Source organism: Erithacus rubecula (assembly GCF_903797595.1).
Source record: "Erithacus rubecula genome assembly, chromosome: 28".
NCBI lineage: Eukaryota > Metazoa > Chordata > Aves > Passeriformes > Muscicapidae > Erithacus > Erithacus rubecula.
In genome coordinates this window covers 1,765,275-1,778,572 of record NC_136680.1, presented here as the reverse complement: position 1 = coordinate 1,778,572, position 13,298 = coordinate 1,765,275, and the positions used below count along the sequence as shown (strand labels likewise).

General features: G+C 56.9%; 1 protein-coding gene across 1 annotated transcript; it reads left to right on the top strand.

The window, feature by feature from the left end:
• Nucleotides 1-588: 588 nt before the first annotated feature.
• Nucleotides 589-12,017, top strand: MAP1S (microtubule associated protein 1S). Its single transcript, XM_079328452.1, has 7 exons — nt 589-771; nt 2,457-2,558; nt 4,386-4,468; nt 5,395-5,535; nt 7,407-10,431; nt 10,513-10,730; nt 11,765-12,017. The coding sequence occupies exons 1-7, from the start codon at nt 633-635 to the stop codon at nt 11,918-11,920; spliced, it is 3,864 nt and encodes a 1,287-aa protein (XP_079184578.1). The 5' UTR covers nt 589-632; the 3' UTR covers nt 11,921-12,017.
• The last annotated feature ends 1,281 nt before the right edge of the window (nt 12,018-13,298 follow it).

Sequence of the window (13,298 nt, the reverse complement as noted above, 5' to 3'; positions counted from 1 at the left end):
CCCCAAATCCCCATCCAGAATCCCCCACCCAGCACCCCAAATCCCCATCCAGAACCCCAAATCCCCATCCAGAATCCCCATCCAGACCCCAAATCCCCATCCAGAACCCCAAATCCCCATCCTGAATCCCCCACTCACGATCCCAAATCCTCATCCAGAACCCCAAATCCCCATCCAGAATCCCCCACTCACGATCCCAAATCCCCATCCAGAACCCCAAATCCCCATTCAGAACCCCAAATCCCCATCCAGAATCCCCCACCCAGCACCCCAAATCCCCATCCAGAACCCCAAATCCCCATTCAGAACCCCAAATCCCCATCCAGAATCCCCCACCCAGCACCCCAAATCCCCATCCAGAACCCCAAATCCCCATCCAGAACCCCAAATCCCCATCCAGAATCCCCCACTCACGATCCCAAACCCCCACCCGGCACCCCCAGCCCCGCGCGGGCCCCACCCGCTGCCCCACCCCACGCGTTGCCCCTTTAAGAACCCTCTCTCCCACCTCCGCCCCGCCCACCCACCTCCCCTACGGCGCCTCCCATTGGCTGCCGGTGACATCACTGGGCGTGTCCCGCCCGGCGGTGACGCAGGGGGCGTGGCCAGCGGCCGGGCGGGGGGCGCCGAAGATGGCGGCGGCTCCGGTGGCAGCGGCGGCTCCGGCCGCTCCGGCCGCGGGGCCTCGCCGCTTCTCGCTGCTCGCCATCGTGGGCGGCGGCTGCCACCGGCCCGGCCTCAGAGCCGCCGCCCTGCAGCAGCTGGAGCGAGGTGAGACCGCGCGATGCTGCGGGGGATGCTGGCGGACCCGCCCCGAGTGCCCGCAATCCCATCGCGGGCGGGGATCGCCGCTCTCGGGCCCGCCGGGATCTGCCCTTCTCCTGCGCTGGGTTCTCAGGGATTGCGCCCCGCAATTCCCGGGATTTGCTGTGTTTCCTGCCCGGGATCGGCGCCTCTCCCGCCGCTGGGTTTGCCCCTCGGAAATCGCAGCGTCTGCCCTTTGTCCTGCCCCGAATCCTCAGGGCTCGGATTCTCTGGATTATGGATTCTCTCTTCGGGATTTTGGGCTCTTTTCTTCTCCCAGGAGCTCCAGGATTTGCTCACCCAGGATTTAACCCCCCCAGGATCTGCTTCTTTCATTGCACCCCTAAATCCGCAGGATCTGAACCCCTAAATCCTGAGAATATGAACTCCTAAATTCCCAGCATCTGCACCCCTAAATTTCCAGGATCTACACCCCTAAATCCCTAGGATATGAACTCCTAAATTCCCAGCATCTGCCCCACTAAATCTACAGGATCTGCATCCCTAAATTTCCAGGATACGAACCCCTAAATCCCCAAAATCCGCCCCCTTAAATCCCCAGAATCTGCACCCCTAAATCCTCAGGATCTGCACGCTAAATTCCCAGGATCTGCACCCCTAAATCCTCAATATCTGAACCCCTAAATTCCCAGGATCTGAACCCCTAATTTCCCAGGATCTGCACCCTTTAATCTCCAGGATCTGCCCCCCTAAATTCCCAAGATTTGCACCCCTAAACTCCCAGGATCTGACCCCCTAAATCCCCAGGATCTGAACCCCTAAATCCTCAGGATCTGCACCTCTAAATTCCCAGGATCTGCACCCCTAAATTCCCAGGATCTGCACCTCTAAATTCCCAGGATCTGCACCCCTAAATTCCCAGGATCTGCACCTCTAAATTCCCAGGATCTGCACCCCTAAATTCCCAGGATCTGCACCTCTAAATTCCCAGGATCTGCACCCCTAAATTCCCAGGATCTGCACCCCTAAATCCCCAGGATCTTGCCCCCTAAATCCCCAGGATTTGCATCTTTTCCTGCCCCACAATTTGGGACCTCCACACCCCTCCCTGATCCATGCCCCGATTTTTGGGTGGGGGGTCTCAGGAACATCCCAACGGGAACAAATCCCAAAACCACCACGGGAGGGACATTCCCATTGTCCCCTCATTGTGGGGCTGTCCCAAACCTCACCCAAACCACCCCAAAACGGCCCCAAACCCTTGTGCAACCCCAGGGCGGTTACACCATCCCCCACCCATCCTCTGACCGTTACCAAAAACACCCAGACCCACCCAAATTTTTTGGGAATAAGCTCCTAAAATCTTTTTTTTGGCTGTTTGGGCACTGCACCTGTCCTGGTGGTGCTGACAGGTAGCACCAAATCTTTTAATTCCTTAATTAGTACCTTTCAGGAGGTGTTGGCTGATCTGTTCCTTGCCCTGGGGGTTTGGGATTTTTGGGATTTGGCAGAGCTGGAGCTGCAGTGAGTCACACAGGAGGAGCTCACCTGGGCAGGTGTCACCCCAAAAACACCTCAGGGGGTGGGATTTTATGGGATCAGCTCCTGGTGTTGGTGGGTTCTGAGCCCCCAGCCCCTAAATTTTTATCCCAATTTTTTTTTTTATCCCAAATTTTTGTTTTTATCCGCAGGGATCCGCTCGTGGGACATCGACCTGACCTCCTGCAACCTGGATGAGCAGCTGAAGCTCTTTGTGTCTCGACACTCAGCCACCTTCTCCAGCATTGTGAAGGGTAAAATGTGGGATAACAGCAGGGAAAATGTGGGATAACAGCAGGGGAAATGTGGGATAACAGCAGGGGAAATGTGGGATAACAGCAGGGGAAATGTGGGATAAAAGCAGGGGAAATGTGGGATAACAGCAGGGAAAATGTGGGATAACAGCAGGGAAAATGTGGGATAACAGCAGGGGAAATGTGGGATAACAGCAGGGGAAATGTGGGATAACAGCAGGGGAAATGTGGGATAAAAGTAGGGGAAATGTGGGATAAAAGTAGGGGGAATGTGGGATAAAAGCAGGGAAAATATGGGATAAGAGTAGGGGAAATACGGGATAAAAGCAGGGGAAATGTGGGATAAAAGCAAGGAAAATATGGGATAAGAGTAGGGGAAATATGGGATAAAAACAGGGAAAATATGGGATAAAAGTAGGGGAAATGTGGGATAAGAGTAGGGCAAATATGGGATAAAAAGAAGGATAGTATGGGATGAAAGCTGGGCAAATACGGGATAAAAACAGGGAAAGTATGAGATAAAAAGAGGAAAAATATGGGATAAAACCAGGAGAAATATGGCATAAAAGCAGGGAAATATGGGATAAAAACAAGGAAAGTATGGGATAGAAGCTGGGAAAATATGGGATGAAAGCAGGGCAAATATGGGATAAAAACAAGGAAAAATACGGGATTAAAAAAAGGAAAAATAAGGGATAAAGCCAAGGAAAATATGGGATTAAAAAAAGGAAAAATATGGAATAAAGCCAAGGAAAATATGGGATAAAAACAGAAAAAAAAAAATGGGATACAGCCAAGGAAAATATGTGATAAAACCAGAGAGAATATGGGATAAAAACAGGAAAAAAACCTCTCCTGGAATCTGGGGGGTGGTGGGAAGGGGGGTTGGTGATCAGACACGCCCCCTCCCCATTCCCTCCTCCCAGATTTTTTGGGAACAAGCCCAGCTTTGTGCCCCACCCCCCCTCCAAACCCCGTGATCCCCACGTGAGGAGCCACTTCCTTGGGATTTTCCATGCAGGGATGGGATGGGATGGGATGGGATGGGATCAATGGGATGGGATGGGATGGGATAATGGGATGGGATCAATGGGATGGGATCAATGGGATGGGATCAATGGGATGGGATCAATGGGATGGGATCAATGGGATCAATGGGATGGGATGGGATGGGATGGGATGGGATAATGGGATGGGATGGGATGGGATGGAATCAATGGAATGGGATCAATGGGATGGGATGGGATCAATGGGATGGGATCAATGGGATGGGATCAATGGGATCAATGGGATCAATGGGATGGGATGGGATAATGGGATGGGATGGGATGGGATGGAATCAATGGAATGGGATCAATGGGATGGGATGGGATCGATGGGATGGGATGGGATCAATGGAATGGGATCAATGGAATGGGATGGGATCAATGGGATGGGATCAATGGGATGGGATGGGATGGGATGGGATGGGATGGGATGGGATGGGATGGGATGGGATGGGTTGGGATGGGATGGGATGGGATGGGATCAGTGGGATGGGATGGGATCAATGGGATGGGATCAATGGGATGGGAGGGGGAAGGTGGAGCCTGAGCTGCTCCAGCCCCTTGGCTGGGGGTGTTTCCCTGCTTGGAGAGGGAAATCAACCCCCCAAAAATCCCCCTGGAGGTTTGGGGGTGTCTCTGCTCTTTCCTTTTCCATCCTCTCCCCGTGGAAGGATTTGGGGATGTTTCACTCGGTGTGTGGCGTCCCTGATTTTGGGGTGAATTTGGGGGTTTTTGGGGTGAATTTGGGGGTTTTTGGGGTTGTCACACCTTGGTCCCACAGGCCAAAGGACCCTCCACCACCGTGGGGATGTGCTGGAGACTCTGGTGCTGCTCAACCCTTCAGATAAATCCCTGTGTGACGAGGTGAGCTGGGAATTCTCTCCCTGGGGTGTGTGGGTGATGCAGCTCCCCTGGTTTCTCATTCCTGAGAAAAAGGGAATGTTCCCCCACTGCTGGAACCCCTGTTATCATTTAGGATTTCTATTGGGCTTTACTAGATTTTTTACTTTATTTTTCTCAGCTAGAAAAATGATTGGATAGTTCTCAATTTATAATTTTAGTGGTTAAAGGTTTTATCTTTGTAAACTCTATAAAAACCTTTTGCTGTGTTGTGTGTCCAGATTTTGCTGTTAGAAGAAATAAATAATAAATATTCAAATAAATAAATAAAAATAAATATTCAAATAAATAAATAATACAGAGTATTCAAATAAATAATAATAAATATTTAAAGAAGTGAAGTTACCTTTAGAACCTCTACAGCAACTCCCAAAATCTCACACCTTGAGACAATGGGAATATTCCCCCACTGCTGGAACCCCTGTTATCATTTAGGATTTCTATTGGTCTTTACCAGATGTTTGCTCTTTTTTCACCTAGAAAAATGATTGTTCTCAACTTATAAATTTACTGGTTAGAGTTTTAACCTCTCTAAACTCTGTAAAAACCTTTTGCTGTGCTGTGTGTCAGGATTTTGCTGGTGAAAGAAATAAATAATAAATATTCAAAGAAATAAACAATAATAAATATTCAAAGAAATAAATAACAATAAATATTCAAGGAAATAAATAATAATAAATATTCAAAGAAATAATAATAAAATTTTAATAAAATAAAGCTACTTTCAGAACCTCTACACCAACTCCCAAAATCTCATTCCTGGCTAACTGAGAAGCTGAATCTACCTCGGGGGCCACCCCAAAGTTAGAACCCCCCACCCCAAACAAGTGCAGGATGGATCCTGGTGTTGTCCCCACCTTGTCCCCTCTGATGTCCCCTCTCTGTGCCAGCTGAGGACCCTGATCACAGACGTGTCCCAGCACAAGCTGCTGGTGTTTGCGGGGCCGTGCGTGGAGGGCACCGGGGAGCTGATGCTGCAGACCGGCTGCTTCTCCCTGCGGGACTTCATCCAGATCTTCACGGACAAGGAGGTGGGGAGGGGCACAGGGGGGGACAAAGGGGCACCAAGGGGCACAAAGGGGCACGGGGAGGGGTTGGTTTTTTGGTTTTCCCCTCGTGTGGGTCAGAGCTGGAGCAGCTGGAGGGTCCTTGGGGAGGCGATGTTCTCCACCGTCCTCGCAGGGGGGGATTTAGGGGGGGATTTAGGGGTTCAAACCCTGTGGATTTAGGGGTTCAAACCCTGTGGATATAGGGGTGCAGATGCTGGGGCACCAAGGGGCACAAAGGGGCACGGGGAGGGGGTTGGTTTTTTGGTTTTCCCCTCGTGTGGGTCAGAGCTGGAGCAGCTGGAGGGTCCTTGGGGAGGTGATGTTATCCACCGTCCTCGCAAGGTGGGGATTTAGGGGGGGATTTAGGGGTTCAAACCCTGTGGATTTAGGGGTGCAGATGCTGGGGCACCAAGGAGCACAAAGGGGCACGGGGAGGGGTTGGTTTTTTGGTTTTCCCCCCGTGTGGGTCAGAGCTGGAGCAGCTGGAGGGTCCTTGGGGAGGCGATGTTCTCCCCCATCCTCGCAGGGGGGGATTTAGGGGGGGATTTAGGGGGCAGGTCATGGGGATTTAGGGGTTCAAACCCTATGGATTTAGGGGTTCAAACCCTGTGGATTTAGGGGTGCAGATGCTGGGGCACCAAGGGGCACAAAGGGGCACGGGGAGGGGTTGGTTTTTTGGTTTTCCCCCCGTTTGGGTCAGAGCTGGAGCAGCTGGAGGGTCCTTGGGGAGGCGATGTTCTCCCCCATCCTCGCAGGGGGGGGATTTAGGGGGGGATTTAGGGGGCAGGTCCTGGGGATTTAGGGGTTCAAACCCTGTGGATTTAGGGGTGCAGATGCTGGGGCACCAAGGGGCACAAAGGGGCACGGGGAGGAGTTGGTTTTTTTGGTTTTCCCCCCGTGTGGGTCAGAGCTGGAGCAGCTGGAGGGTCCTTGGGGAGGCGATGTTCTCCCCCATCCTCGCAGGGGGGGATTTAGGGGGCAGGTCCTGGCAGTTTGGTGGGATGGATCCTGGGGATTTAGGGGGCAGATCCTGGAGATTTAGGGGTGCAGGTGATGGGAATTTAGGGGTGCAGATGATGGGGATTTAGGGGGCAGGTTCTGGGAGTTTAATGGGGCAGATCCTGGGGATTTAGCAGGGACAGATCCTGGAGATTTAGGGGTGCAGATGCTGGAGATTTAGGGGGCAGGTCCTGGGAGTTTAGGGGGGGCAGATCCTGGGGGTGTGAAAGCACAAATCTTGGGAATTTGGTGGGGCAGATCCTGTGGATTTAGGGGTTCAAACCCTGTGGATTTATGGGTGCAAATGCTGGAGATTTAGGGGGCAGGTCCTGGGAGTTTAATGGGGCAGGTCCTGGGAGTTTAATGGGGCAGATCCTGGGAGTCTGAAGGCACAGATCTTGGGAATTTAAGTGAGGCAGATCATGGGGATCTGGGAGCACAAATCTTGGGAATTCAGTGGGCAGACATTGGGGATTTAGGGGAGCACAAATCTTGGGAATTTTGGGGAAGTAGATCTGGGGATCTGGGATCACAAATACTGGGAGTTTAGGGGACAGATCCTGAGGGATGCTGGGGGGAAGATTCTGTGAATTGAGGGGTGCAGATCCTCACCTCCAGGCCTGGGGGGAGCCACAGCTGGGATGGGAGGGGGTCAGGGAAAGCCCCTTCTTTGGGAGCCCCCTGCCCTTCAGGACCCTGCCCAGCAGCAGAGTGGGGCTGGCACCCCAAAATCCCCCCAAAAACGGGCAGCAGGTGTGGATCCCATGGTTCAGTGTGACACCTCCCACCCCCATGGGTCCATCCCAGTGGGGGACAGGGGGGGTGACCCCACCTGAAGCTGCCCCTCTGTGCAGGTGGGGGAGATCCTGAGCTCTGCAGACCCCTCGGCCAAGGCCAGGCTGACCATCAGCTGCCCAGATTTCGGGGAGTGGAGGGACTCAGGCTTGGAGCACCACAACCTGCAGGATTTCATCGAGCTGCGCTACAACCCCGGCTGCGTCCTGCCCGAGATGGAGGGGCTGGAGGAGTTCATGGAGTACCTGTCTGAATCCCTGGAGCCCCAATCCCCCTTCGACCTGCTGGAGCCCCCCACCATGGTGGGATTCCTGAAGCTCTCCAAGCCTTGCTGCTACATCTTCCCGGGAGGGAGAGGAGACTCGGCTTTCTTCGCCGTCAACGGTTTCAACGTGCTGGTGAACGGCGGCTCCAACCCCAAATCCTCCTTCTGGAAGCTGGTGAGGCACCTGGACCGCATCGACTCCATCCTGGTGACGCACGCGGGCACGGACAGCCTGCCTGGCATCAACAGCCTGCTGCAGAGGAAGCTGGCAGAGCAGGAGGAGGAGCAGAGCTCGCAGGGCAGCGGCGACTGGGCCAAGAACCTCATCTCCCCCGAGCTGGGCGTCGTCTTCCTCAACGCCTGCGAGAGGCTGAAGGACATCGAGGGCGACTCGCGGGTGCTCAAGAGCTGCGACGAGGCGGCGCTGACCCTGCACTACCTGGACAGGCTGGGCATCCAACCCAACCTGCTGGCCCGCGACGGCGCCGCCCGCGCCGAGCCCACCGTGCTCTTCCAGAAGATGGGAGTGGGCAGGTTGGATATGTACGTGTTGAACCCCGTGAAGGGCAGCAAGGAGCTGGAGTTCCTGCTGCAGCAGTGGGCGGGGAATGGGTTCCCCAAGGAGCAGGAGGCGCCGCTGCAGTGCCTGACGTCGGTGTGCGTGCTGCTGGTGTGGCACCCCGTGAGCCGCTCCGAGAAGATCATCAGGGTGCTGTTCCCTGGCTGCACGCCCCAGGCTCGAATCATGGAAGGGCTGGAGAAGGTGAAGCACCTGGAGTTCCTCAAGCAGCCCGTGGTCACCAAGAATGACCTGAAGGGGACGGTGCAGGCGGAGAAGGCGCCGAAGCAGAGGAGGGCGGAGAGCAAGGAGAGCCTCAAGTCGGGCTCCAAGCTGAGCTTGGTGGAGGCGCCGGCGCCCAAGGAGAAGGCTGTGAAGGTGGAGAGGAAGGAGGTGAAAGCTGGGAACAAGGAGAAGCCAAAACCCCCTGGGGATGCAGCCAGGATGGGGGCAGAGGAGGAGAAAGCCAAGGATGGCCGAGCCAAGCTGGACTCAGCGACCGAGAAGGCGAAAGGAGACGCGAAGCCGAAGGTGAACAAGGAAAAAGCGGCGCCCAAGAAGGAGCTGATTGCCAGGAAGGAGGAGAAGAAACCACTAAAGAAGGAGGAGGGGGCAGAGGCCAAGGGGGAGGTCAAGAAGGAGGTGAAGGTGGTGAAGAAGGAGGCGAAGGCCGAGACGCTGCGGAAGGACCCCAAGGCAGAGGCCAAAGCTCCGGCCAAGGCTCCGGCCCGGAAAACGCCGGTCCCGGAGAGCCGCAAACCCCTGGGCAAGGCCGGCAGCATCAAGAAATCCACGCCCAAGAAAGAGCCAGAGAAACCCAAGGCCAAGAGCAGCCGGAAGGAGCCGGGCGCCTCGGACGGCTCCAAATCCTCCTCCCCCGAGGAGATGCTGCCGGAGGCCGAGAGGAGGAGGAAGGAGGAATCCACGGACGAAGGCATCGCCACGGCCGACAGCGAGCTGGAGCCTTCGTCGCTGGAGAACGGGGGGAACCGGCGCCCCCCGGGGGACGGGTCCTGCCTGGAGAACGGGCTGGAGGAGGCCGAGAGCAGCCCCCTGCGCGCCGCGTGCCCCCCGTCCCCCCCGGCCAGGACCCCCAAGAGCGACCGCAGCGTCAACTTCGACCTGACGCCCACCGGGCTGCTCAACCACGGCGCTGAGGATGCCTGCGGCAGCTCCGAGGAGAAAACGCTGGAGATGATGTCCCCGGCCAGCTCGGGGCCGGCCAGCGCCGGCCACACGCCCTTCCACCAGTCGCCGGTGGAGGGTGGCGGGGAGGAGGCGGGCGCCGGCCGGCAGCAGAGCGCGTGGCCGGCGGCCGGAGCGGGCAAGGACAAGCAGGCGGGGTGCCTGTCGCTCAGCCCCTTCAAGGATGAGGTCCCCGACGTGTCGCCCACCATCACCACGCCCTCGCTGCCGGCCGAGGTGGGCTCCCCGCACTCCACCGAGGTGGACGAGTCGCTCTCGGTGTCCTTCGAGCAGGTGCTGCCGCCGGTCAGCGAGTCCCCCCCCGAGGACGGGCGGCGATCCCGCGGCTCCGGGGAGGCGGCCGAGCCCGAGGCCGGCAAGGGGGGGCTGTCGCTGCCGCTGCGGCCGTGCCACCACCCGCCCTGGGCCGAGGGGAAGCCCGGCCGCCGCTCGGACTCGCCGCACGACGTGGATCTGTGCCTGGTGTCCCCCTGCGAGTTCGAGCACCCCAAGTCCGAGCGGTCGCCCTCGGCCGCCGCCAGCCCGCGGGAGCTGTCGGACAGTGACCCGTCCCAGGAGCTGGTGCCGCCCCGGGGCCGGCCGGGCGAGACCCCCCCCACGTCGGTCAGCGAGTCGCTGCCCACCCTGTCCGACTCCGACCTCCCTCCGGCCACCGAGGACTGCCCGTCCATCCTGGCCGACGGGCTGGAGTCGGACGAGGACTCGGAGCGGCCGCCCCGCGGCGCGGCCAGGGCGTGCGACCCCCTGCCGGCCCCCCTGAAGGACCCGTGTCCCCTCCCTGCCCAGCCCGGCATCTGCATGGTGGACCCCGACTCGCTGCCCCCCGGCCGCAAGGAGCCCCCCGGCAGCAAGGTGAAGAGGACCCCGTCCCGCCTGGGCTCGGCGCCCGCCGCCCCCAAAGCCGAGCCCCCTCGCGTCCCCAGCTCGGCCACCAAACCCAAACCCGCTGGGGACAAGGCCAGGCCACCCCTCGGGGACAAGAAGGGCGCGTCCGGCTCGGCCCGTGGCGCCGCAGCGCGGCCGGCGGCCGGAGCCGGGCGGGCATCGCCAGCAGGTACGGCCGGGCGCACCGAGGGGTGGCACCCGGGGGTTTTTGGGGGCTGCTGTCACCTCTGTCCCCCTCTCATCCTGGCAGGCACAAGGGCTGCAGCCCCCCAGGGACCCCCTGTCTACGTGGACCTGGCGTACCTGCCCGGCTCCTGGAGCGCCCGCACGGTGGACGAGGAGTTTTTCCGGCGGATCCGCTCGCTGTGCTACGTGGTCAGCGGCGATGACCACCTGAAGGAGGGGGTGCTGCGGCCACTGCTCGATGCCCTCCTGGCAGGGAAGCACCACTGGGGCCTGGACATCCAGGTGAGACCCCAGCCTGGGGGAGGGAGGGGTGGGTGGGCTCCCTTGTGGTGCTGGGGGGTGACAAAGTTGTCCTGGGTGTCCCTTCCCAATATTTGGGGGTGCCCCTGGGTGCCCCTTTCTTGTTCCTAGGGGGGTCACAAATTGTCTTGGGTGTCCCTTTCCAATATTTGGGGGGGTGACAAAATGCCTTGGGTCCCTCTTTCCAATGTTGAAGAGGTGACAAAGTGCCCTGGATGCCCCTTCCCAATATTTGGGGGTGCCCCTTTCTTGTTCCTAGGGAGGTCACAAATTGTCTTGGGTGCCCCTCTCCAATATTTGGGTGGTGACAAATTGTCCTGGGTGTCCTTTCAAATATTTGGGGGAGTGACAAAATGCCTTGGGTCCCTCTTTCCAATTCTGAGGAGGTGACAAAGTGCCCTGGATGCCCCTTCCCAATATTTGGGGGTGTCCCTTTCTTGTTCCTAGGGAGGTCACAAATTGTCTTGGATGCCCCTCTCCAATATTTGGGTGGTGACAAATTCTCCTGGGCGTCCCTTCCCAGTGTTTTGAGGGTGACAAGGGGTGGTGGGATCAGCCCCTTGCTGATACTGGGGGTGACAAAGTGTCCTGGGTGTCCCTTTCCAATATTTGGGGGGTGACATAGTGTCCTGGGTGTTCCTTTGCAATATTTGGGAAGGTGACAAAGTGCTCTGGGTGTCCTTTATCAGTATTTGGGGGGTGACAAAGTGTCCTGGGTGCCCCTTTCTGATGCTGAGGGAGGTGACAGTGTGTCCTGGGTGCCCTTTCTTGTTCCTAGCGGGGTGACAAATTGTCCTGGGTGCCCCTTTCCAATACTGGGGAGGTGACAAAGTGCCCTGGGTGTCCCTTTCTTGTTCCTAGTGGGGTGACAAAGTGCCTTGGGTGTCCTTTCCCGATGCTGGGGAGGTGACAATGTGTCCCGGGTGTCCCTTTCTGACGCTAAGGGTGTGACAAAGTGCCTTGGGTGTCCCCTCCCATCCCGGGGGGTGGTGACAGCGGCCTGTCCCTCCCCTCAGGTCACACTGATCCCCACCTTCGACTCTCTGGTGATGCACGAGTGGTACCAGGAGACCCACGAGAGGCAGCAGGAGCTGGGCATCACCGTGCTGGGCAGCAACAGCACCGTGGCCATGCAGGATGAGACCTTCCCCGCCTGCAAGGTGGAGTTCTGAGGGGGGGGACACCCCCCCGGGGTCCCTCCCCCTCCTCCCACCCCTCTCTGAGCCCCCCCCACCCCAGGAGGGACAGGGGGACAGCAAGGGGGGGACACTTTGCTTTGTGCCACCCCCTCCATGCCAGTCACTGTTTTGAGTGGGGTTGAGGGACCAGCTGGGGGTTTTGGGGGGGTTTGGGGGGGTCAGGATGTGCCCCCCACCTCAGGCAGCAGCGGTGCTGAGCCCACGGGCAGCTCGATGGAACAGGGTAAATTTTTGGTGTTTTTTTGGGTTTTATTTCCTCCTCCTCTCATTGAATGAGTCACAATTTCCCCCACCCCACCACCAAATTTCAGCCTTGGGGGGTGAAGGGCTGGGTCTCTTTTTTGGGGGAGTCCTAAAAAATTGAGAATTGAAGGGGGGGGGGCTGCTGCTGTGGGGTTGTCCCTGGTGTTTTAGCCCCACCCCAAAATGGTTGTGACCCCCCCAAAAAAAAATAATGTTGTGACCCTCTCCCCTCCCCAAAAATTGATTGTAACCCCACCCCCCCTTCAGGTGCAGCATCCTCCTCCCCCAGGCTGCACTGAAGACCCTTCCCCTAAAAAATTTTGGTGTGGGGGGGGGCTGAACAAAGGCACCCCCAGCCCCCCATTTTTTGGAGGGGGGGGGGAGTGGAAAGCAGCCCCCCAAAAACCACCCCCACCCCCAGGAGCTGCCGAAAACTGTTGAAAACCAAACCTCACGTGCAATTTTATGAGTGGAGAGCACCAAAGGGGGGTCAGGGTGGGGTTGAGAGGAGGGGGGGGACACAGAATGTGACACCCCCACCCCCAAATTCCCCCCCCCCCGGGACAAACACTAACCAGTTTTTGTAGGAGGCTCCTCGATGGCTCTTTTTGTAATGACTTTTTAAGATAAAACAAAACAAAAAAAAAAAAAAGACAAAAAACCGGTGAAAACTGAAGAAATGAAGAAACCAAACCTTTTTTTTGTTGTTGTTGTTGCATATTTGAGGGGAGGGGGGGGTTATTTATCTTTATTCCCCCCTCCTCCATTAACGCCCCTGGGGGCTTTTACCTTTGATTGTATCGTCCTACGTGTTGGGGAGGGGGCACTGAATGTTTCACCTTTAGTGCTTTATATATTTTTTTTTTCTCAGCTGGAAGGTTTGGAGGTTGATGGGGGTGAGTTTTTTGGGTGGGTGGGGTGGTTGTGACCCCCCCTCTTTGCTCCCCTCACCCCAAATTCCAGCCCCTGCCCGTGGCCACCGGCGCACACTCCCCGTCTTGCACGCCACGTTCCCGTTTGGCAAATGTGTGGAAAATGAGCATTAAAAAGGATCATTCCCAGTGGATCTTTGTTGGTTTTTTAAAAATATTTTTGATTAATTTTTTTA

Bases quoted from the DNA above. Each gene is read 5' to 3' on its own strand.
- MAP1S (XM_079328452.1), top strand. From the start codon at position 633: ATGGCGGCGGCTCCGGTGGCAGCGGCGGCTCCGGCCGCTCCGGCCGCG. The intron at 4,469-5,394 runs GTGAGCTGGGAA...TCTCTGTGCCAG, and splicing joins ATAAATCCCTGTGTGACGAG to CTGAGGACCCTGATCACAGA. The intron at 5,536-7,406 runs GTGGGGAGGGGC...CCCTCTGTGCAG, and splicing joins AGATCTTCACGGACAAGGAG to GTGGGGGAGATCCTGAGCTC.